General features: G+C 33.8%; 2 protein-coding genes across 2 annotated transcripts; both read left to right on the plus strand.

Moving 5' to 3' along the window:
* Positions 1–395: 395 nt before the first annotated feature.
* Positions 396–881, plus strand: LOC133338506 (uncharacterized; the record flags this gene model as incomplete). The annotated part of the gene is made up of 3 exons (XM_061546674.1): positions 396–468; positions 572–704; positions 781–881. Coding segments are annotated over 3 exons (306 nt in total), but the record flags the coding sequence as incomplete, so codon positions are not given.
* Positions 882–17,360: 16,479 nt separating this feature from the next.
* On the plus strand, positions 17,361–23,557 carry LOC133338507 (angiopoietin-1-like). Its single transcript, XM_061546675.1, has 9 exons — positions 17,361–17,452; positions 18,895–19,003; positions 19,073–19,251; positions 19,327–19,347; positions 19,547–19,624; positions 21,099–21,119; positions 21,225–21,293; positions 22,931–23,356; positions 23,428–23,557. Exons 1-9 carry the CDS (start codon positions 17,361–17,363, stop codon positions 23,555–23,557), a joined length of 1,125 nt encoding a protein of 374 aa, XP_061402659.1.

The following is a 23,557-nucleotide window of genomic DNA, read 5'->3' on the forward strand; positions in this document are numbered from 1 at the left end:
GAAGGGTATCATATAGTCGGCCAAGTCCGACTTTATTATTTTCTTTACTGGTTTTAAAAATATTTTTTTCATGGCTCCAACAAAATTTGGATTTTTTTATAAATACGTTTTTTTAACATACTATCAAAAAATATTTTTTTCCAGACCTTGAATTGTATTTCATTTCAGTATTTTGTGGTTCTAATCTTTGTTTTTTTTTTTTTTTGATTATTCAAAGCGTGTGTTCAATGATGTCATATGTCATAAGTGAAACCATTGCCCTCGCTTGATAAGCTCTATACAAATACAAAATCAAATTCCAAGAAAAATATTAAATTCATTTCTTTTTATTTTCAGAAAAAAAAAAAAACAAAACAACAACAAAAATGTTGCCACTAAATTATTTTGGAAAAATATTTTTGGCCTTGGTGGCATTGCAAGTGGTGACATGCTTTTCAACACAATATTTGGGAAATGCAGTACATCCAAGTAAGATACAAAAAAAATAATAATAATAATTCCGAATCGATAATATTCAAAGATATTAATATTTTTCAAAATATTCAATTTTTCCTTCCGCTTTTGGGTATAGCTTTGGAAAATCATTGCTTCTATGAGGACTATAACCTAACAATACCCATTGGAGAGACTCAACATCCAACCGATATTGAATATAAGTGTTTTAAAATTCATTGCCGTTCCGATTATGTATTGGAAATTAAACAGTAAGTATTAGCGGATTTTCGCAGAAGAAAAATCATAACTCATTATTTTTGTTGTTGTTGTTGTTTTGAATTTCAGCTGTGATCGTTATCCCAATTATTGCATGGAAAAAGCCGACTATGATTATTCGAAACCCTATCCCAGCTGTTGTCCGAAAATAAAATGTCCCAAAAAATAAATGGACTTCGAAGTCGATGTCGATAAATTTGTTAAGTAATTAGTATAATTAGTTAAGGAATTATTTAAGAACAAAAATAATTATAGTTTTTTTTTTAAATATGTAATTTATTTTATTTATTTTGTTTTTGGAATAAAGATGTGGTATAATATAGAGAAAATAGTTTGTCTTGTTATAGTTAGGGAATTTTTGTGTTCGGTGACCCATAGTGGATTTTTATGTAGAATATTTTTATACCCTTCACCACACTGTGGTACAGGGTATTATGTCTTTGTGCATATGTTTGTAACAGGCAAAAATAATCGAGATAGACACATGGTTCCTTTTGAGAATATGCATAGAATCACTTTCTAAGTCGATTTATGCATGTCCGTCCGTCCGTCCGTCCGTCTGTCCGTCTGTCCGTCTGTCCGTCTGTCTGTCCATGTTAAATTGTAAACAAAGTACAGGTCGCATTTATTATCCGAATTGGATGAAATTTGGCATAGGTCACTTATTCGGCCCAAGGACGAACCCTATTGAAATTGGGAAAAATCGGTTCAGATTTAGATATAGCTCCCATATATATATTTAACCGATTTAATGTAAACGGTCCCTATATATCCTTCGATTTGGACGAAATTTGGTACAGCCTAATCATTTAGGTCTAGAATGATGTCTGCCAAGTTTCGTGAAAATCGGTCCAGATTTAGATATAGCTCCCATATATAGTTTCGTCCGATTTCATGTAAATGGTGCACCAAAATCCCTATATATCCTTCGATTTGCACCAAATTTGGCATAACGTACTGAATTGAGCATAGAATTATGTCTGCCAAGTTTCGTGAAGATCGGTCCAGATTAAGATATAGCTCCCATATATAGTTTCGTCCGATTTCATGTAAATGGTGCACCAAAGCCCCTATATATCCTTCGATTTGCACGAAATTTGGCATATCCTACTGAATTAAGTCTAGAATGATGCCTGCCAAGTTTCGAGAAAATCGGTTCAGATTTAGATATAGCTCCCATATATAGTTTCGTCCGATTCCATGTAAATGGTGCCCCAAAGTCCCTATATATCTTTCGATTTGCACAAAATTTGGCATAACGTACTGAATTGAGCCTAGAATGATGTCTGCCAAGTTTCGAGAAAATCGGTGCTGATTTATATATAGCTCCCATATATAGTTTCGTCCGATTTCATGTAAATGGTGCACCAAAATCCCTATATATCCTTCGATTTGCACCAAATTTGGCATAACGTACTGAATTGAGCATAGAATTATGTCTGCCAACTTTCGTGAAAATCGGTCCAAATTTAGATATAGCTCCCATACATAGTTTCGTCCGATTTCATGTAAATGGTGCCCCAAAGTCCCTATATATCCTTCGATTTGCACGTAATTTGGCATAACGTACTGAATTGAGCCTAGAATGATGTCTGCCAACTTTCGAGAAAATCGGTCCAAATTTAGACATAGCTCCCATATATAGTTTCGTCCGATTTCATGTAAATGGTGGCCCAAAGTCCCTATATATCCTTCGATTTGCACGAAATATGCCAAATTTCGTGCAAATCGCAAGAAATCGTACTGAATTGAGCCTAGAATGATGTCTGTCAAGTTTCGTGAAAATCGGTCCAGATTTAGATATAGCTCCCATATATAGTTTCGTCCGATTTCAAGTAAATGGTGCCCCAAAGACCCTATATATCTTTCGATTTGCACGAAATTTGGCATAAAGTACTGAATTGAGCCTAGAATGATGTCTGCCAAAATGATGTCGAGAAAATCGGTCCAAATTTAGATATAGCTCCCATATATAGTTTCGTCCGATTTCATGTAAATGGTGCCCCAAAGTCCCTATATATCCTTTGATTTGCACGAAATTTGGCATAACGTACTGAATTGAGCCTAGAATGATGTCTGCCAACTTTCGAGCAAATCGGTCCGAATTTAGACATAGCTCCCATATATAGTTTCGTCCGATTTTATGTAAATGGTGTCCAAAGTCCCTATATATCTTCCGATTTGCACGAAATTTGGTACAGCCTAATTATTTAGGTCTAGAATGATGTCTGCCAAGTTTCGTGCGAATCGGTCCAGATTTAGATATAGCTCTCATATATAGTTTCGTCCGATTTCTTGTAAATGGTGCTCCAAAGTCCCTATATATCTTTCGATTGTTTCGTCCGATTTCATGTAAATGGTGCACCAAAGTGCCTATATGTCCTTCGATTTGCACGAAATTTCGCATAACGTACTGACTTGAGCCTAGAGTGATGTCTGCCTTCTTTTGTGAAAATCGGTCCAGATTTAGATATAGCCCCCTTTTATTATAAATTGATTTTAAGTAATTGACGCACCAAAGAACAAATAGGAACAAAACGTTCTGAAATTAGTATAACCTAACCTGTGACAAGTTTGTTTGAAATCGCTTAATATTTGGTTAGAGCTTCCAAATATATATTTCCGCCCGATTTCAAGCAAATTGGACATCAAACTCCTCATATTGACATCAAATTTTGCACATCGTACAAAATTGAGCATAGAATAACGTAGTTGCGTTTTCTAGAAGTACAGACATAGCCCAACGGATGACCTATTTATATTTGTTTGAAGTCGATTTACATACTTTATGGATAGATCGAAGTAGATTCATATTTAGATAAATATCACATATTTTATTTCATCCAATTTCATGTTAATAGTCCTGTTTAATATACCCATAGTGGTGAAGGGTATCATATAGTCGGCCCCGTCCGACTTTACTACTTTCCTTACTGGTTTTTTTGTGTTTTTGTTCGATATGATCTGTAGGCTACAATTATAAGCCGAACATAACAACACAACTCACGGTGAAGGGAATATGGACAAGTAATTAGAAGGGCTGTACTGAATATTGGTAATATTCGGAAAATATGTCAGTGTAAGGAAGAGGTGCTGTTGACCTCTAATCGGTCAAGAGGGTGCAACTATCACGGAATATTACCCAGGCTCGGAATAAAAACCCGCAAAAAGATGGAGTTCTGTGTAGGGTATCGTATGGTCGGCCCTGTCCGACTATACTGCTCCGCTCACTGGTTTTTTTTAAATTGGTGCAAATGCAGACATAGCTTTTATATATATTATGAACGGGTGCATATGTATGGATTGATGTTTGTCGGTTCACATATAGATGAATATCACATTTTTAAGTTCGTTCAATTTCGTGTCAATGTTCCTTCGAAATTGCGGTGTCTATTAGGATACATATGTAGAATATACCCAAAGTGGTGAAGGATATCATATAGGCGGCCCAGTCCGACTTTACTTCTTTCCTTAATGGTTTCATCTTAATTATATATTAAAGACGCTTCAAAGCATCTACTTTTACTTTGAATTACACGAAATTGTGCATAACGTATTCAACTAATTAAAGAATGCATACATCATTCGAAGTTTCGTTATAATCAGTCTAGATTTAGATATAGCTCCCATATATAATTTCGTCCGATTTTATGTTAATTGTGCACCATACACCTTACTTCAGATTTCGATATAGCCCTCATGACTATTTTCGACCGATTTTATATTAATGGTGCACCAAACTCCCAAGGTTTGTCTGACAGAGATGATATTTCGAATAACGTACCGTATTGAGTCTAGAACCACATAATACCCAACGTGTGTTCGACTGGTACTCTGCTTTAAACCAGTTTAGATATAGATATCGCTCCCATATATATTTTCTCTCGATCAAATATAGCAAAACATGAACCTATAATATAACCTTCTATATTAATTCCCTATGATGTCATTCAAAACAAGTACAGACATTGTGGCGATAGTATCACATGATCGCGCCGAATCATCCGTGTTTATATTAAAACATTATTTCTCATAGGCCCAACAGCATGAGACATCTGGCAAACAGTAAACACTAAATGTACACTACAATTATGTATGTCTGTATATTATTTGCAATGTGTATAAAAAGCTATTTAGGGGAAATCTATTCCCAAAAAATTTCCATTTCAACCGATATGTTAGCAATTAGGAAATAATTATTTATACAAATTTATGTCTGGCATATGTCACTATGATGAACATTATTTGCCAAATGTCTAGCTTCGAAGGTTTATTTGTTTATGTTATTTAAGAAAAAAAAACACAAAACTAACTAAGTCTCGCATAAGACATGACAACTGTCAAATTATTAGCCAGACTTGAGAATTACATGTGGCAGTGAGCATAGATTTGTTTTTTATTTCCCCTTCTAAAAATACACTCACATGAGTGAATAAATTTCCAATATTTCCTTATTATTTACTTTATCTATTAAATCCCTTTTTCGATACATGTCTCATAGTTGTTATTTTTCTGGGCATTATTATTTTCAATTCCTCATATTGATTGTGTTAATTGATGTTGATTGATTTGTGTTTAAATACGCGTAAATATCTTAATACGGCTTTAATGTACCGATTTATTTGCATTATCACTTAACTCCAAAATGAGGTGTTAATTACCTCCGAATAGTCCGCTGATAAAGATGCTATAATTGAGTAATTAGCATTCACCAAATGTTTGCGTAGATTTTGAATGTTTTGATTTTTTCTACAACTACACGTGTTGCGGGCTCTATAAAATTTTATTGACAAAAAACGCAAACTCATGATCAAGGTAAATTTTACAACTTGTTTTTGTTCTAAGACATGTGATCATGATTGACAATTCACATCTCTTTGCAGTCAATTAATAAAAGTTGATGACAAATTTTGTCACATAATTCAAATTTAGGATTTTTCCACATCATAACAAAAACAATATGCAACGGGTATGTTCAAGGAGGATTCGACGTACGTCAAATTTTTGAGTTATGGCGTTATGAAATTTTGTAATTGACATTTTAATTCACGATGAAAAAGAGCGACTATTGCTGGTCATTCTTCTTCAGTCAAATCGAATGAGAAATACTTTAGTAAAACATATCCTTCTTCCATCTCGAATCTTTGAGCGTTTATTTCGTTCTTAATTCATTTTAACCGTAAACTAAATACCACCAAAAAGGGGATATTGACGTCGAATTGACAAGAAATTTATATTTGTATGCTTTCATCGTCATTTTGTAACTACATATTACCCGAATTTGTCCTTCTGGGTTCTTAATATACTCGCTAAGGGCTTTCCGCCAGCATACATTTGATATTGTATGAACACCTAAAAAGTTTTAATCTCGTTGGATACCACACAATTCTATAATCGTTCAAAACAGGATTGTGTCGATTCCCAAGAATCGATGAGTCTTGGAAGATTAGCAAAATCCAACGAAGTTTCTTCGCCAAAACTTAGGAGGTCAATTCGGAGTCATGCTACATAATTTGTTTGCCCGACATCGGTGCAAGAAGAACAAAAGAAGACGAATTATTGTGCACCATGATCACCAAGGGTTCTAGAAAATCTGCTCAAACTCGCATCCGTTCGGAGAATGTCGGCAATATTGCCAATTTTTCAACATATATCTGAAGCCGAGGTTCACCCCTTTATAACTCGGGAATTATTAAAGTATGTGAGAAAAACCTAATAGTTTTGGATTTATAGATCTGTCATTGCAAACTTTTCATGATATTAGTCTCCAATGATTATTTTCGTGGAACGGTAGTAAATAGATGCCAAAAAATGAAATTTTGCAAAAAAAAATTTTTTTAATATTGCGGATTTAATTGCATTTTCTGTGGATCATTTCCGTATCAAAAAATGATCTGATACGGATTTTGAACTTTAGCGAAAACATAACTTTAAAAAAGGGTATAACTACAGCCGAAAAAGAGAATTACCCAATTTATTTCAAATTGGTGTGAGTTACGTCATCCATGGTTCTTAATTGAACTGTGTATAGATCGATGTATTACTTTAGGGTGAACAACAAAATCGGTTACGCATTAAAGGCGTATGGACTTTTTGGAAACTTCCATTCAACGTGTACTACATCTTAGCCGTCAAATGTAATTTCGCAAAATATACCTGGATTGGAAAATAACCTTCAGTACTTACTGAAAACCAAATCAGGATTAGGCAGGATTAGATGCAATTTAAAATGTATATTTTATAATATACTAGATGAACCCGTGGCGCTTCGCTGCCCATACTAAAGTTATTAACTATTTGTAGGTATTTCATAGTGTAATATCAGTAATAATTTCGTAGCAGCCGGTCTATGTATTAGTAAATTTGATTCTATTCAATAGATTACAAATACATTTTTAAATAATCTTTGAATAATGGTGGTAGTATTAAAAACAAATTTCTAATCAGTTGTAATAGTACCATACACATATGTATATATTTTCTCCAATATTTACATTAATCGTTCCAAGACAACTAAAATCGTTCATTTACATTACAGCAACTTTTTATGTCAGTATTTTCAACTATTTCCCCATGATATGATTGGGATCCCTTTCTCACTCCGATTAATATCGCTTATATACCTGACGTATGATCCTTATTAAGTTTGAGTTGTGTATTTTCAATTGTTTCATTATCAAGAAAAATTCAAAATTAATGCATTATCACATCATAATATTTTTACCGAACCTAGATATAGTATTGTTATTCTTAAGAAACCATGATCAAGTCCGAAGATAGGATTTGTGGCATTTAAGTAAGTCATTTGCTCTATACATCCTCGAAATATATCAGCTATAAAGATAAGCCACCACAGATTTCGGGCTTTTATAACTTTTATTCCACAATCAGCATTTCCCATTTGGATATTTCCCATATTGAATTCATAGTCTTTTTTTGGTGATGGTGGTTGAATTTTTAAAATTAAAAAATCCAAATTTTTTTTCACAAATTGACAAAATGTAAAAATTAGAATGTCAAAAAATTTTCATTTTATACAAATTTTATTCCAATATGTAGATAATGGAGATATGAAAAACAGCAGACGTTAGCGGAATTACTGAACTGGTGGTTTTTATCATTACTGATAATAACATAAAATAACAATAAAGGACCAAAATGATGAGTCGAACATTATCGATTTGGACCAATTTTGTTAATTCCTGGTCACTTAAGATTAGTATGTAATTATCTGCGTATCATAAAAATTTGTATGAGCCGATTTATTGAATATTATTGAATATTAGTTCAGAGGTATGATGTTATATTTCCTCGTCATCGCGGAATTTTCGAAGTTTATCTTGCCTATCTTACTTACATGGGTTGGCATGACTTACTGTGAAAATTGCAGTAAAATCTATTTAGCAACCAAAAGAGTTTCCATTTTCTTCATTTAAATTAATTAAATGCAGTGAGAAGTACATTCTCCCCTATTGTACCACGCCAAGTTACTCAGACAAATTTTGAAGTGGGAATCTGTAACCCTTCTTAAGATATAAGCTTAGAAAATTAATTTTATTTCAGATGTATAAATACTTTCGATGCGATAACTCCACATCCACGCGAAATTTTTGAAGTTTATAAAGACTATATTACTTCCCTCGGATGACATGATTTGCGGTAAAAATCACAGTAAAATCTGTTCAACGATTTTTTAAGCTAGAAACAAAACGTTTTTTATTTCCTACGTGTTGATTATTTAAGTGTAACGGAGAGTGCATTTCCACTGATCTTATCTCGCTCATATTTTTATGATTTATGTGTATTCACACCTACGATATACAGATAAATTTTGAAGGCGTTATCTGTAACCGTTCTTAAGATAAACGCATATTACATGTTCAGAAAATTTGAGGTATGTTTACTATTGATGCTATAACTTCGCATCCACGCGGAATTTTAAAAGTTTATATAGCCTATGTTACTTTCAGGGCATGCCCCGACATACAGTGTAAATCTCATTAAGATCTGTTCAGTGGTTTTGGCGTCTATCGGTAACATACAAACAAACAAACAAATTTTTTTCTATTTTATATACATATATATAGATTTTTTTTTAGTTTTATTCCTCACGATTTTTTCTTTCCATCGTTCCCACGCTACTCTTTCCCGCCCCTGCCGACGAGGGGGACACCTCCTCATAACGAGAGGAGCACGTATACCCCATAGTCGGACTATGGAGGGATATGATGGTAGGAAAACTACCGGAAGGAAGGATCTTCCTATAATCCTCACGGTGTGTAAATTTTTCGGTGAAATTCCGCTAAAATAGAAGAATACCTCCAATTTTTTTTCTGAAATTTCTTGTGTAAAATTAAAGCAGTGTGCGGAGCAGTATAGTCGGACAGTACCGACCTTACGATACCCTACACAACTACTACGAAAATCTAAAGAAAACGTTTTAGGTTCATTGCACTCGCTAAATATAATCCCAACATCACCGAAAATTATACCAGTCGTCCTTGACCCTAACCGGAACTTCACGTAGAATTTCAAAGCGATCAGTGCGACATTTCCGCCCTCTGATTGGGTAAAAGTAATACTAAACAGCAGGGACGTAAGCAGGGGGGCCCGAAATTATTTGTTTTTTTCTTTAAATAAATTTAGTTTTGCAACAGAAAAGTGTAAAATGTAATGTAACAATATCCAGGTAGAATCATAAAAAAATTGCTGCCGAATATGCCAAACCACATTAAAAGTGTAAAAAAGTGCATAACTTGTGGATAACATATTAAAAATCCCTTAATATTTTAATTCTTATATATGCAAAAGTATTCGAATTCTCTTGTTAAACCCTTCACCACACTTTCGTACAGGGTATTATGTATTTGTGCATATGTTTATAACAGGCAAAAATAATCGAGATAGACCCATGGTTCCTTTTGAGAATATGCATAGAATCACTTTCTGAGTCGATTTACGCATGTTCGTCTGTCCATCCGTCCGTCTGTCCATGTTAAGTTGTAAACAAAGTACAGGCATTTATGATCCGAATTGGATGAAATTTGGCACAGGTCACTTAATTGGCCCAAGGACAAACCCTATTGAAATTGGAGAAAATCGGTCCTCGTTTAGGCATAGCTCCCATATAAGGGTACCCCCAAATTTTCGGTACTTTGGTTCTTGAGCGCGTTTTTTAACTGAATTCGCTGAAATTTGGTACTTTCAGTTCTTATTGTGTAGCAAATCTCCCTACCAAAAATTATAAATAAAGGTCCGTTTTTCGGATAGCCCCCATATAAGGGTACCCTCAATTTTCGGTATTTTCGGATTCTTGGGCTCGTTTTATAACTTAATTCTCTGAAATTTTGTACATTGGGTTCTTATTGAGTACCAAATTACTCCACTAAAAATTATAAATATAGGTCCAGTTTTTCTGGTAGTCCCCATATAACGGTACCCCCAAATTTTTGGATATGCATAGAATCACTTTTTGAGTCGATTTCAGCACGAAATTTGGCACAGCGTAACAAATTAGGTCTAGAATGATGTGTGTTAAGTTTCCTGAAAATCGGTTCAGATTTATATATAGCTTCCATATATATTTTCGTCCGATTTAAGGTAAATCGGTCTCCAATGTCCCTATATATCTTTCGATTTGCACGAAATTTGGCATAAAGTCCTGAATTAGGTCAAGAATGATGTGTGTCAAGTTTCGAGGAAATCGGATCAGATTTACATATAGCTCCCATATATATTTTCGTCCGATTTAAGGTAAATGGGTCTCCAAAGTTATATATACTTTCGTCCGATTTTAAGTAAATGGTGTACTAAAGACCCAGAGCTAGAATGGCATGGCATAGCAGAATGGCATGTGTAAGGATTGATGTTAGTGTGTTTACTTATATATAAAGATCGCATTTTTAAGTTCGTTCAATTTCATGTCAATGTTCCTTCGAAAAGACGACATCTGTAAAGATAGATATGTAGAATATTCCCAAAGTGGTGAAGGGTATCATATAGTCGGCCCAGTCCGACTTTACTACTTTCCTTACTGGTTTCCCTTTGCATCCTTACCCTGCAATGAAGTTTTCATTGAATTTTCGGCATCGATTTGAAAAATTCTTGATTTATTTCCTTAGAAATAATTTATACATTATAAACCCAAATTCGAACCGATATTTATATGGGAATTCCAATAGCTACCGATTTCTTGTGTTCGGCGACCCATAGTGGAATTTAGTGCAGAATATTTTTTCCATTGACACCCTTCCCCTCCAATAAAGTTTTCCCTAAAATTTTGCCATCAACTCGAAAAATACCTCTTCATTCGAATGGAAATAATTTATTCGTTATATAGGTAACTTCGAACAGATATTTATAGGGAAATTTTTATAACTACCGATTTCGTATGTTCGGAGACCTATAGTGAAATATGATGTAGAATATTTTTCCCATTGACACCCTTCCCCTCGAATGAAGTTTTCATTGAAATTTTGCCATCGATTTGAAAAATTCTCATTTATTTCCATAGAAATAATTTATACATTATGTATCCAATATCGAACCGATATTTTTGTGGGATGTGTTGAAGCAACCGATTTCTTGTGTTCGGTGACCCATAGTGGAATTTAATGCAGAATATTTTCTCCATTGACACCCTTCCCCTCCAATGAAGTTATTATTGAAATTTTGCAATCAATTCGAAAAATTCTCATTTATTTCCTTAGAAATAATTTCTACATTATATATCCAAATTCGAACAAATATTTTTGTGGGATGTGTTGAAGCTACCGATTTTTTGTGTTTGGTGACGCATAGTGGATTTTTATGTAGAATATTTTTCTCATCGACACCCTTCCCCTGCAATGAAGTTTTCATTGAAATTTCGCCATCAGTTTTAAAAATTCTCATTCATTTCCTTAGAAATAATTTATACATTATTAACCCAAATTCGAACAAAAAATGTTGTGGGATGTATCGAAGCTACCGATTTCATGTGTTCGGCGACCCATAGTGGAATTTCTTGCAGAATAGTTTTTCCATTGGCACCCTTCCCCTGCAATGAAGTTTTCATTGAATTTTCGCCATCGATTTGAAAAATTCTAATTTATTTCCTTAGGAATAATTTCTATATTATATATTCAACTTCGAACAAATATTTTTGTGGGATGTATTGAAGCTACCGATTTCTTGTGTTTGGTGACGCATAGTGGATTTTTATGTAGAATATTTTTCTCATCGACACCCTTCCCCTGCAATGAAGTTTTCATTGAAATTTCGCCATCAGTTTTAAAAATTCTCATTCATTTCCTTAGAAATAATTTATACATTATTAACCCAAATTCGAACAAAAAATTTTGTGGGATGTATCGAAGCTACCGATTTCTTGTGTTCGGTGACCCATAGTGGATTTTTATGTAGAATATTTTTTCCATTGACACCCTTCCCCTGCAATGACGTTTTCATCGAAATTTTGCCATCAATTCGAAAAATCCTCATTCATTTCCTTAGGAATAATTTCTATATTATATATCCAACTTTGAACAAATATTTTTGTGGGATGTGTTGAAGCTACCGATTTCTTGTGTTCGGCGACCCATAGTGAAATATGGTGTAGAATATTTTTTCCATTGACACCCTTCCCCTCCAACTAAGTTTTCATTGAAATTTTGGCATCAATTCGAAAAATTCTCATTCATTTCCTTAGAAATAATTTCTACATTATTAACGCAACTTCGAACAAAAATTTTTGTGGAATGTATCGAAGCCACCGATTTCTTGTGTTCGGTGACCAGTAGTGGATTTTTATGTAGAATATTTTTTCCATTGAGATCCTTCCCCTGCAATGACGTTTTCATTGAAATTTTGCCATTAATTCGAAAAATTCTCAGTTATTTCCTTAGAAATAATTTCTACATTATTAACGCAACTTCGAACAAAAATTTTTGTGGGATGTATCGAAGCCACCGATTTCTTGTGTTCGGTGACCCATAGTGGAATTTCATGCAGAATAGTTTTTCCATTGACACCCTTCCCCTGCAATGAAGTTTTCATTGAATTTTCGCCATCGATTTGAAAAATTCTAATTTATTTCCTTAGGAATAATTTCTATATTATATATCCAACTTCGAACAAATATTTTTGTGGGATGTGTTGAAGCTACCGATTTCTTGTGTTCGGCGACCCATAGTGGAATTTAATGCAGAATATTTTTTCCATTGACACCCCCCCCCATACAATGAAGTTTTCATTGATTTTTTGTCATCTATTGGAAAAGTTCTAATTTATAGTCATGAAAATTATAATAAAATATTAATCAATTATTTATTTAGAATAATATATTGTGATATAATATAAATAATAAAACATGTTTTAATTTTTATCCGAACAGCGATATTGGGGACAACATTGTGGATAAGGTTTGGATAAATTATAAGGTGTAACGGTACATTTTAAATGTGGTGGAAATGCAACGCTGGCACAACTAAAAAAATAAGCAAGAAAATAGAAAAAAATAGAAATTTATTTAAATAAAAAATATACTTAATTTTTTTAAATTAAAAATTTAATATTTTCTTATTAAATTAATTTTCTTTAATTGGAATAAAAATATATTTCAATTATCCATTATATTCACATACCCAACAGCGCCAACATTATCCTTGCCATAACAATGAATTCTTTCACAAACTCCTTTCAAGAAATATTGTTCGCCTCTCTTGATGGTGATGCCATTAATGGTACAGGTGGTGCTCGCGACTAAAAAAAATGGAACCACATTTATTTTTTGTTAATTTTGTCTATGATACCAATTTTTGTTAAAACCATTACCATTAACCAGGCTTAGCAGGTAATATGCAAAAATGTATCCTAGAATTAGGGAAAATTTCATTATTTTTCTTTAGTTTGAAGGCACCAACAATTCGAAATAAACTATAAATCGTGTATACAAATTAGAATATTTATATAGATATAAATTTTCATTTATATTCACACCAAAAATGTATTTTTTTTGCATAACACTGGACTACAAGAAAATTTTATTTTAGCAAAATGGAAATATTTTTTTCTTTGAAATAAATGTTAATGTTTTGAATTGATGGAAAATTTTCAATTAAAACTTCATTAAGGGGGAAGGGTGTAAAGGGAAAAAATATTCTCCACAAAATTTCACTATAGGTCATCGAACACAAGAAATCGGTGGATTTAATACATCCTACAAATGTATCGGTTCGAAGTTAGATATACAATGAAGAAATTATTTTCCTGGAAATAAATAACGTTTTTTTTTCAAATCGATGCGAAAATTCCAATGAAAACTTCATTGGAGGGGAAGAGTGTCAATGGGAAAAATATTCTACATTAAATTCCACTATGGGTCGTCGAACAGAAGAAATCGGTAGCTATAACAAATTCCATAGAAATATCGATTCTAAGTTGGATATATAATGAGGAAATTATTTCCATTGAAATGAATGGGAATTTTTCGAATCGATGTCAAAATTTCAATGAAAACTTCATTGGAGGGGAAGGATGTAAAGGGAAAAAATATTCTCCACAAAATTTCACTATGGGTAATCGAACACAAAAAATCGGTAGCTTTAACACATCCTGCAAAAATATTTCTTCGAAGTTGGGTTAATAATGTACTAATTATTTCTAAGGAAATAAATGAGAATTTTTCGAATCGATGGCAAAATTCCAATGAAAACTTCATTGCAGAAGATGGGTGTCAATGGGAAAAATATTTTACATTAAATTCCACTATGGGTCACCGAACACATGAAATCGGTAGCTATAATAAATCCCGCAAAAATTTTTTTTCGAATTTGGATATATAATGTAAAAATTATTTATAAGCAAATAAATGTGAACTTTTCAAATCGATGGCAAAATTCCAATGAAAACTTCATTGCAGGGGAAGGGTGCAAAGGGAAAAAATATTCTACATCATATTTCACTATGGATCGCCGAACACAAGAAATCGATAGCTTCAACACATCCCACAAAAATATTTGTTCGAAGTTGGATATATAATGTAAAAATTATTTATAAGCAAATAAATGTGAACTTTTCAAATCGATGGCGAAATTTCAATGAAAATTTCATTGCAGGGGAAGGTTGCAAAGGGAAAAATATTCTACAATAAATTCCAATATGGGTCACCGAACACAAGAAATCGGTAGCTTTAACACATCCTGCAAAAATTTTTCTTCGAAGTTGCGTTAATAAAGTAAAAATTATTTCTAAGGAAATAAATGAGAATTTTTCAAATCGATGGCAAAATTTCAATGAAAACTTCATTGCAGGGGAAGGGGGCAAAGGGGAAAATATTCTACATCATATTTCACTATGGATCGCCGAACACAAGAAATCGGTAGCTTCAACATATCCCACAAAAATATTTGCTCGAAGTTGGATATATAATGTAGAAATTATTTCTAAGGAAATAAATGAGAAGTTTTCAAATCGAAGGCGAAATTTCAATGAAAACTTCGTTGCAGGGGAAGGGTGCAAAGGGAAAAAATGTTCTCCACAAAATTTGAATATGGGTCGCCGTACAGAATAAATCGGTAGCTATAATAAATCCCACAAAAATATTTGTTCGAAGTTGGATATATAATGTAGAAATTATTTCTAAGGAAATAAATGTGAATTTTTCGAATCGAAGGCGAAATTTCAATGAAAACTTCGTTGGAGGAAAAGGGTGTAATGGGAAAAAATATTCTTCATCATATTTCACTATGGGTCGCTGAACGCATGAAATCGGTAGCTTTAACACATCCTGCAAAAATATCGATACGAAGTTGTATATATTATGAAATTATTTCTAAGGAAATAAATGGACATTTTTTAAATCGATGGAAAAATTTCAATGGAAACTTCATTGGAGGGGTAGGGTGTCAATGGAAAAAATATGCTCCACAAAATGTCACTTGGGGTCACCGAACACAAGAAGTGGTTATCTATAATATGTATCTCAAAAATATCGAGTTGAAATTAAGTATGTAAAATATTTCTTTAATTTTTTTGTTATACAAACGAAAGAAATGCATACATAAATTGTTGTTATTTATTTTTTTTTGTTATTTGTATACTAGTGTATTTGAAATGCTTTCTTTATGTACGTGATATATTGGTAGTTCTGAAAATTATGAAATTTCAATTTGAAGTATTTTTTTTTTAATTTTTGTTTTTGAACTATGGATTTTGAACTATGAATTTTGATCTGACCATTCATTGGTCATATAACGTATTATGAAATTGTCAAAATTGTTTTGTTTTTATTAAATTTAACACATCTAAAAACAACTATATATAGTCTGGTGTAAAATATAATTTTTTAACAGTCTATAGAAAAACACTAACCCAACAAAATAATAGAAAAAAAATGAAAATTATTTTCACACTTTTTGCTTTGATTATAGTCATGGTTAATGGTAAATATTTTTTTTCGGAATTACATATATATTTTTTTCGAATTTATTTTCTGAACTTTTTTTCAGCCGCTGCCAAGGATACCTGTACGCTCAATGGCATTACCGTTCATGTGGGTGAGCAATTTTATTTGCCCGGTGTTTGTCAAGAGATTATATGTTATGAAAATCAGACAATTGGCGGAGTTGGGTAGGTCGAAACAATGTCTATATATATATATATATTATGTAAATAATATAATTTGCCCTTATAGCTGCGCGGATGTTGCATTTCCACCCCATTTGAATTGTAGCGTAACGGAGGACTTATCAAAACCCTATCCCGAATGTTGTCCCCAGCATCACTGTACCGAGAGACGAGCAAATTAGCTGATATTTTCAATATCTTAAAAATTCAATAAAGAAAATTCGAATTAAAAAACAAATCCTCTATGCCTTTGTTGTAGCCTTGAAAAAATATTTTTAAAAAATCCTCCACTATGGGAGGACAAAAACAAATATTTAAAAAAAAATTCTCGACTTTTTAAAAGTTTTGAAAATTTAATTTTAAAAAATCTACGCATTTTTTTGGACTTTAAAAAATATTTAAAAAAAATCCAAGCCTTTGGTGTGATAAAATTTGCTCGATAAAATTATAATGCTTCACCTTCGGCAGATTTTTCGTCATCACATCCGCTACCATATCAGCTGTTTACTGTATTATATACCTTTCTCGGTCTACCTGGCTTTCCCGTTCTAGTAATTTTCAGCCTACCTCGATCACTCTGACTTTCTGCTTCAACGATCTCTTCATTGTTGTCAACGGCAATGTAACTGTTTTCCTCTTCTGCATCTACTGTATTGAAACTGTCGTCGTGTTCGCCTCTTTCTTGTTCATTGACATCGTCGTCAACCACACAAACACCCTCTTGAGTTTCCCCCTCAGCCACAAAAGGAAAAACAAATAGATCGTTGCTTGATACATCATGATCATTTTTGCCGTCATTTCTGTCAAAATTATTTTCGTCGAAGAGTACACCTCGCGCCTCAAAAACTCTGTTCTTCTTGGGATCATACAATCGGTATGATTTTGCTGTTGTTGAATACCCAACCAATTATGTATTCATTCCCCTTTGCATCGAACTTCGAATACACCCAAACGTTTTAAGGTGTTTGACACTCGGCTCACTTCCATATCACACATAATACGGTGTCTCATTTTTTAATTGTTCTGTAGAGCATCTGTTTCTGATGTACACTGCAGTGTTAATGGCCTCTGCCCACAATCACTGCTCAACATTGGCATGGAGCATTATCGATCTTGCCATCTCAACAATCGTACGGTTAGTCGTCTCTGCTACGCCGTTTTGTTGTGGCGTGTATGGCACCGTCAACTGCCTTTGTAAACACTCTCTCTGCAAAAATGCGTCGAACTCGTTGTTTACATATTCCTTGCCATTATCCGTTCTTATTGCTTTTATTTTACGACATGTTTGACGCTCGACCATTACCTTGAATAACTTAAATTTATCAGTAAAAACATCACTCTTGTTCTTCATGAAGTACATGAACATCCGTCTCGACTTGTTGTCAATAAAAGTAACGAAGTACTTCGAGCCCGCAATCGAACACGTCCTAAATGACCCATACACATCGCTATGGACAAGTTCCAGCAACTCATTCGATTTTGTTTGCGACTCAGGGAACGGCAGTGTGTGAATTTTGCTGATCATGCATGTTCGGCAATTCACATCAGTCACCTTCTCTACCTGCATGGCCCTCATCATGTTCTTATTGGATAACTCATGCGAGCTGTTAAAATTCAAATGTCCATACCTGTTGTGCCATGTGGTGCTGTTGTTGTTGTTTATTGCATACAACTCTTGGGTTTTGTTCTCGCACACTTCGAACATATTGTCTCTTTTTTCGCACGTAAAACAACGCTGTCATCATCTCTTTTTATGACTGCTCCATCTCTGTCGAAATTGAACTGCAATCCTCTGTCGACTACTTTGCTCACCGAAATGAAGTTTGCCTGCAACTCAGGTGAATAGAGCACATGCGACTTCATTTCAGGAGTCCAACTTAGAGACTACGAAGAAATATTTACATTTACTACAACTTAGAATGTGTTCTAATCTAACGTCATACATTTGCATAAGAGTTGCTATTAACATATTTCAATATGGTGGGTCCTTCAAAAAATATTTAAACACATAGAAAACATATTTTTAAAAAATACATTTTTTTAAATCGTCGCCTATTGTAAAATAGAGAAAAATATTTTTAAAAAACCTCGCCTATTGTTAGGTGGAGAAAAAACACCTTCCAGAGAACCTTGAACAAGGGAAGGGCATTAAAAAATATTTTGAAAAAATAATAGAAAAAATAATTTACAAAAATCGTCGACTGTGTTGGAGACACATTTTCTTGTTTTTAAATCCACCCCTTTGACTATGCTCTTAAAAATATTTTTAGTGCATTGAAGAAATATTTTGAAAACTAACACACTATCTTCTGGTGGGGGGTATACAAAATACAAAAAACAATGAAAAAACCCAAAATTGTGTTGCTTTTATTTTCGTCGAATATTTGTTTCTGATAAGCCTGCCAAGAAGTCGACAAGCGTTGTTCGAATTGCCACAACTCATCAGTTCGTATCAGAACCTCGATTGGGATAGAATAGTCAAAATGAAAATCAAATCAACTCTTTTATTCGTATTAATAATATTACAAATATTAACTGAGAATAAGGCAGATGACAATATCGTTGCCCCACCGTCAGTACCCTCCTCAAGAACGACACCACAACGGTCACCAATGACGGCACAGCCATCCCCGAAAACACCACTATCATCTCCGACGAAGACACCACTACCACTGAAAAATATTATGTAATTATAATTCCAAAATCTAGAATTCGAAATATTTCAATAAAATTTAATTCACAATCGACATTTTAGAATCCCTACGAAGACGAACATCAACTGTTTCTGTGGAAGAATTTATTTCTAAAAGTGAATAACCTATTGGTGGAGACGAAGAACATGAACAGTGAAACGAAGGAAATGCGCAGCGAAATGACTAGAATGTATAGCGAAATAAATAAACTAAACACCAATCTGCTGAATGTGACTCATAAGTAAGTATTTGGAACCGAATTGATAATGAATTAAATTTTAAAAGATTTCGATTTTATTATCCTATTTTATTTCAGAATTGATGATTTGACCAAAAGGTAAGGTACTCTACCCAGCTATAAAGTTTCATAGAACAATTAGGGTGTTCGAAAAATCGAAACACATCCACCCAACGTACTCTCAAAAAATCCAACGATACGGGAACCAAAATATCCAATCCTTAAAGTGATTTGAGTATTCAATATCAAAATTTTATTCGAATATGTTGACGATTAATCATATTTGTTTTATTTCCAGGCAAGAGGAACTGGAAGGGAACATGGCAAAAATAGTGGAGCAGCAAATGTCATCGATGAATGTCACCTTGATGGAGAGGTATGTATTAAAACTATTTTAAGAGAACAATGTACTTTAAGGGTTTAGGGGCACTAGGTGTACGACTATTCAGGCTTGAAGAACTATTTATACAAAATCACAGCCAAAGCGATGCTAAAATTCAGCCAAAAACTTCAAAATATTGAAAATTGTTCGGTAGCCTTATATGGAATCAATACCAGAAAATGTACAGGCATTTAATAATTTTTGGCAGGAAGTGGATATATACAACTAAGGAGGTCTCAGGTGAATATTTCGAGCTAATTAAAAATAACCAGAACCTAGTCTTTTTCAATTATAAAACTTCGAATAGTGACGGGCAAATAGTGGTGTTGCTAATTAAGACTCTGACTTCAATCCGATATTAGTTAGACATTTTTTTCTTGGATTATTTGTGGTAATTGAGGTTATCTTATACGAAGGGTAAAGAAATAATTTATTTGATTAGAACTTTGCCCTGGAAAATTTCTCTCATTTCCAAGAGTGAGTTAAAGCGGATATATTCTGAAAAGGTTGTATGCCACTTACGATTGGAGACTTTGCAGGGCATGGCAACAAATTATATATCTCACTTGGAAAACTGGCATAACTGTGCTCTAGAGAAAATTGATTTACACAAATGGCGCCCAACATGATATTTGTCATTGATGACACGAAACAAAAAATTATATCACGCCTGTAGAACCAACATAAAATATGTTTAGCTATTCGAAACAGGAAAATGTCTATGCTGCAGAGAAATACAAATCCTTAAAATGCTGATTTATACAAATGGCGCCCAACATGACCAACTATTGTTATACCCTTCACCACACGGTGGTACAGGGTAGTATGTCTTTGTGCATATGTTTGTAACAGGCAAAAGGAAACGACATAGATCCAAGGTTTCTTTTGAGAATATGCATGGAATCACTTTCTGAGTCGATTTATGCATGTCCATCCGTCTGTAGATGTTAAATTGTAAACAGAATACAGGTCGCATTTATAATCCGATTTAGATGAAATTTGGCACAGCTCACATATATGGCCCAACGATGAACCCTGTTGAAATGTGGAAAAATCAATTCAGATTTAGATATATCTCCCATATATATTTTCGTCCGATTTTATGTAAATGGTGCAACAAAGTTCCTATATATCGTACGATTTGCACGAAATTGGGCATAGCCTTCTAAATTGAGTCTAGAAGGATTTGTGCCAAGTTTCGTGAAAATCGGTTCAGATTTAGATATAGCTCCCGTATATAATTACTTCCGATATTAAGACCCATAGTTTGTCCGACTGGCACACAATTTGTCCAACGTACTGAAGTTAATATAAATTAATCTGTGGCAAGCTTCGTTGAAATCGGTTCAGATTTAGAAATAGCTTTTGTCCGATATATATGGTGTACCAAATTTTATGTAATACGAAATTTTGCACCACCAAAAATTCTTGAATAAATGAGTTTTCTCTCTTTTTTATTTTATTTCAGACTTGATGATTTAACCCAAAGGTACGCGATATATGCAATATGGGAGATACACCAAATTAAACGGTTTCTCAGAAGGGAAATAACTCAATTTTCATCGTCCATTCAATTCCTTTTTTTATTTCGCAGGCAACAGGATCACGAAAAGTATATAAAACCATTAGTGGATTACATGTCCTGGGTTAACGGGGACCGCATGTATGTATGAAACAATTTACAACAAATCAAGCACGTATCAATCGGCTATGCCGATCCATGTCTATCATCTTTGTATTCATCCAAGTTTAATTTCGTACATTTTTACCGATTCTATTCGAGTACCCTTCACCACGCTGTAGCAGGCAAAAGGTAACGACTAGGAGCCATGGTTACCTTTGAGGATATATACAGAGAATCGTTTTTTGAGTCGATTTACGTATGTCCGTCCGTCTGTGCGCACGTAGTATTTGATATTATCTTATACGAATGGCAAAAAATGGTTATTTTGACTAGAACTTGGCCCTGGAAGATTGTCAAAGGATCCCGCTTTTCCAAGAGGGTGTTAACGGGGAAATATTCAGAAATTATTGCTCGTCTCTTTCAATTGAAGAATTCGCAAGGCAGGGAGGTTATTCTGTTTCTCATTTTCGTTTCAATTGTTCGTCTGTTTTTTCGCCCATTTTTCAATAAAAAACCAGTAAGGAAAGTAGTAAAGTCGGACGGGCCGACTATATGAGACCCTTCACCACTTTGGGTATATCTAACTTGATGAATCCTAACAGACGTCGAATTTTTGAAGGACCAGAGACAAAATTACGTAAATCAATTTAAAGGGTATATATATATATATATATATATATCGGAATCTAAATCGATTTCAACTAAACTTGCCACACGTTACGTTATAGTAACTTTAGTACGTAGTGCACAATTTTGTGCCGATTGGCCCCACCTTGGTGCTTATATCCAACTTCTAGCAATATTTGTGTCAATTTTGTGTAACATCGGACGACGTCATTTACAATAAATCGGACGAAAATATATATGGGAGATATATTTAAATCTGGACCAATTTTCAAGAAACTTAACACCTATCATTCTAGGCTTAACTCATTACGTTATCCCAAATTTCGTGCAAATCGAATGATATATAGGGACTTTGACATACCATATACATTAAATCAGATGAAAATATATATGGGAGCTATATCTAAATCTGGGCCGATTTTCAGGAAACTTAACACACATCATTCTAGGCTTAACTCATTACGCTATGCCAAATTTCGTCTAAATCGAATGATATATAGGGACTTTGGTATTCCATACACATTAAATCGGACGAATATATATATATATGAGCGCTATATCTAAATCTGGACCTATTTTCAGGAAACTTAACACATATCATTCTAGGCCTAATTCAGTACGTCGTGCCAAATTTCGTGCAAATCGCAAGATATATAGGGACTTTGGTACACCATTTACATTAAATCGGACGAAAATATATATGGGAGCTATATCTAAATCGTCCTTGGGCCAAATAAGTCATGTATGCCAAATTTTATCCAATTCGGATCATAAATGCGACCTGTACTTTGTTTACAATTTAACATAGACAGACAGACGGACGGACATGCATAAGTCGACTCAGAAAGTGATTCTATGTATATTCTCAAAAGGAACCATGCGTCTATCTCGTTTCCTTTTGCCTGTTACAAACATATGCACAAAGACATAATGGCCTGTACCACAGTGTGGTGAAGGGTATAACATTTATAATCATGATTTCAAGAATATGCCAGATATGCATACGCCGTACTCTAATAACGCAAAATTTGTTTTCAATTTTTTTCCAGAAAATATCTTGAGACTTTACGAAATTGGACAACAATTGCCAGACGCATGGACGGCTCTGTCGATTTTTACCGAGGTTGGAAGGAATATAAATTTGGTTTCGGTAATCCACCTCACGGTGAATTCTTCATTGGCCTAGACAGATTGCGTGAATTGACGACAGCCTTTCCAAACATCGAACTTAAAGTGATTTTAAGAGATTGGGAGGGCGAGGAACGTTACGCTCACTATGATTCCTTTAAAATCGGAAATGAAACCGAGAAATATCGACTCAAGGTACTAGGCAAATACAGTGGCACTGCTGGTGATTCCTTGGCGTATCACCATGGTAAGAAGTTTTCTACCTTCGATGAGGATAATGATAACGATAGTTATAATAATGCCAAGTATTACAATGGGGCTTGGTGGTTTGGAAGTACTTACTATAGGTATAACAATCATATTCGATTACATATTATTGTTTTGTTTTTAATTTTTTTTTTGTAATTTGTCTTTGCAGTCATCTGTTTGGACCATATAAAAATGAGAAGAATATAAATTCATATGGCATTGGATGGTATCATTTCAAAAATACTCATTATTATTCATATAAATATGCCGAAATGCTCATTAGAGCAAAACCGGCATAA

The sequence above is a fragment of the Musca vetustissima genome, unplaced genomic scaffold (genome assembly GCF_032173495.1).
Source record: "Musca vetustissima isolate MV318-11 ecotype Yass unplaced genomic scaffold, APGP_CSIRO_Mvet_v1 utg15782, whole genome shotgun sequence".
NCBI classification, from domain to species: Eukaryota; Metazoa; Arthropoda; class Insecta; order Diptera; family Muscidae; genus Musca; species Musca vetustissima.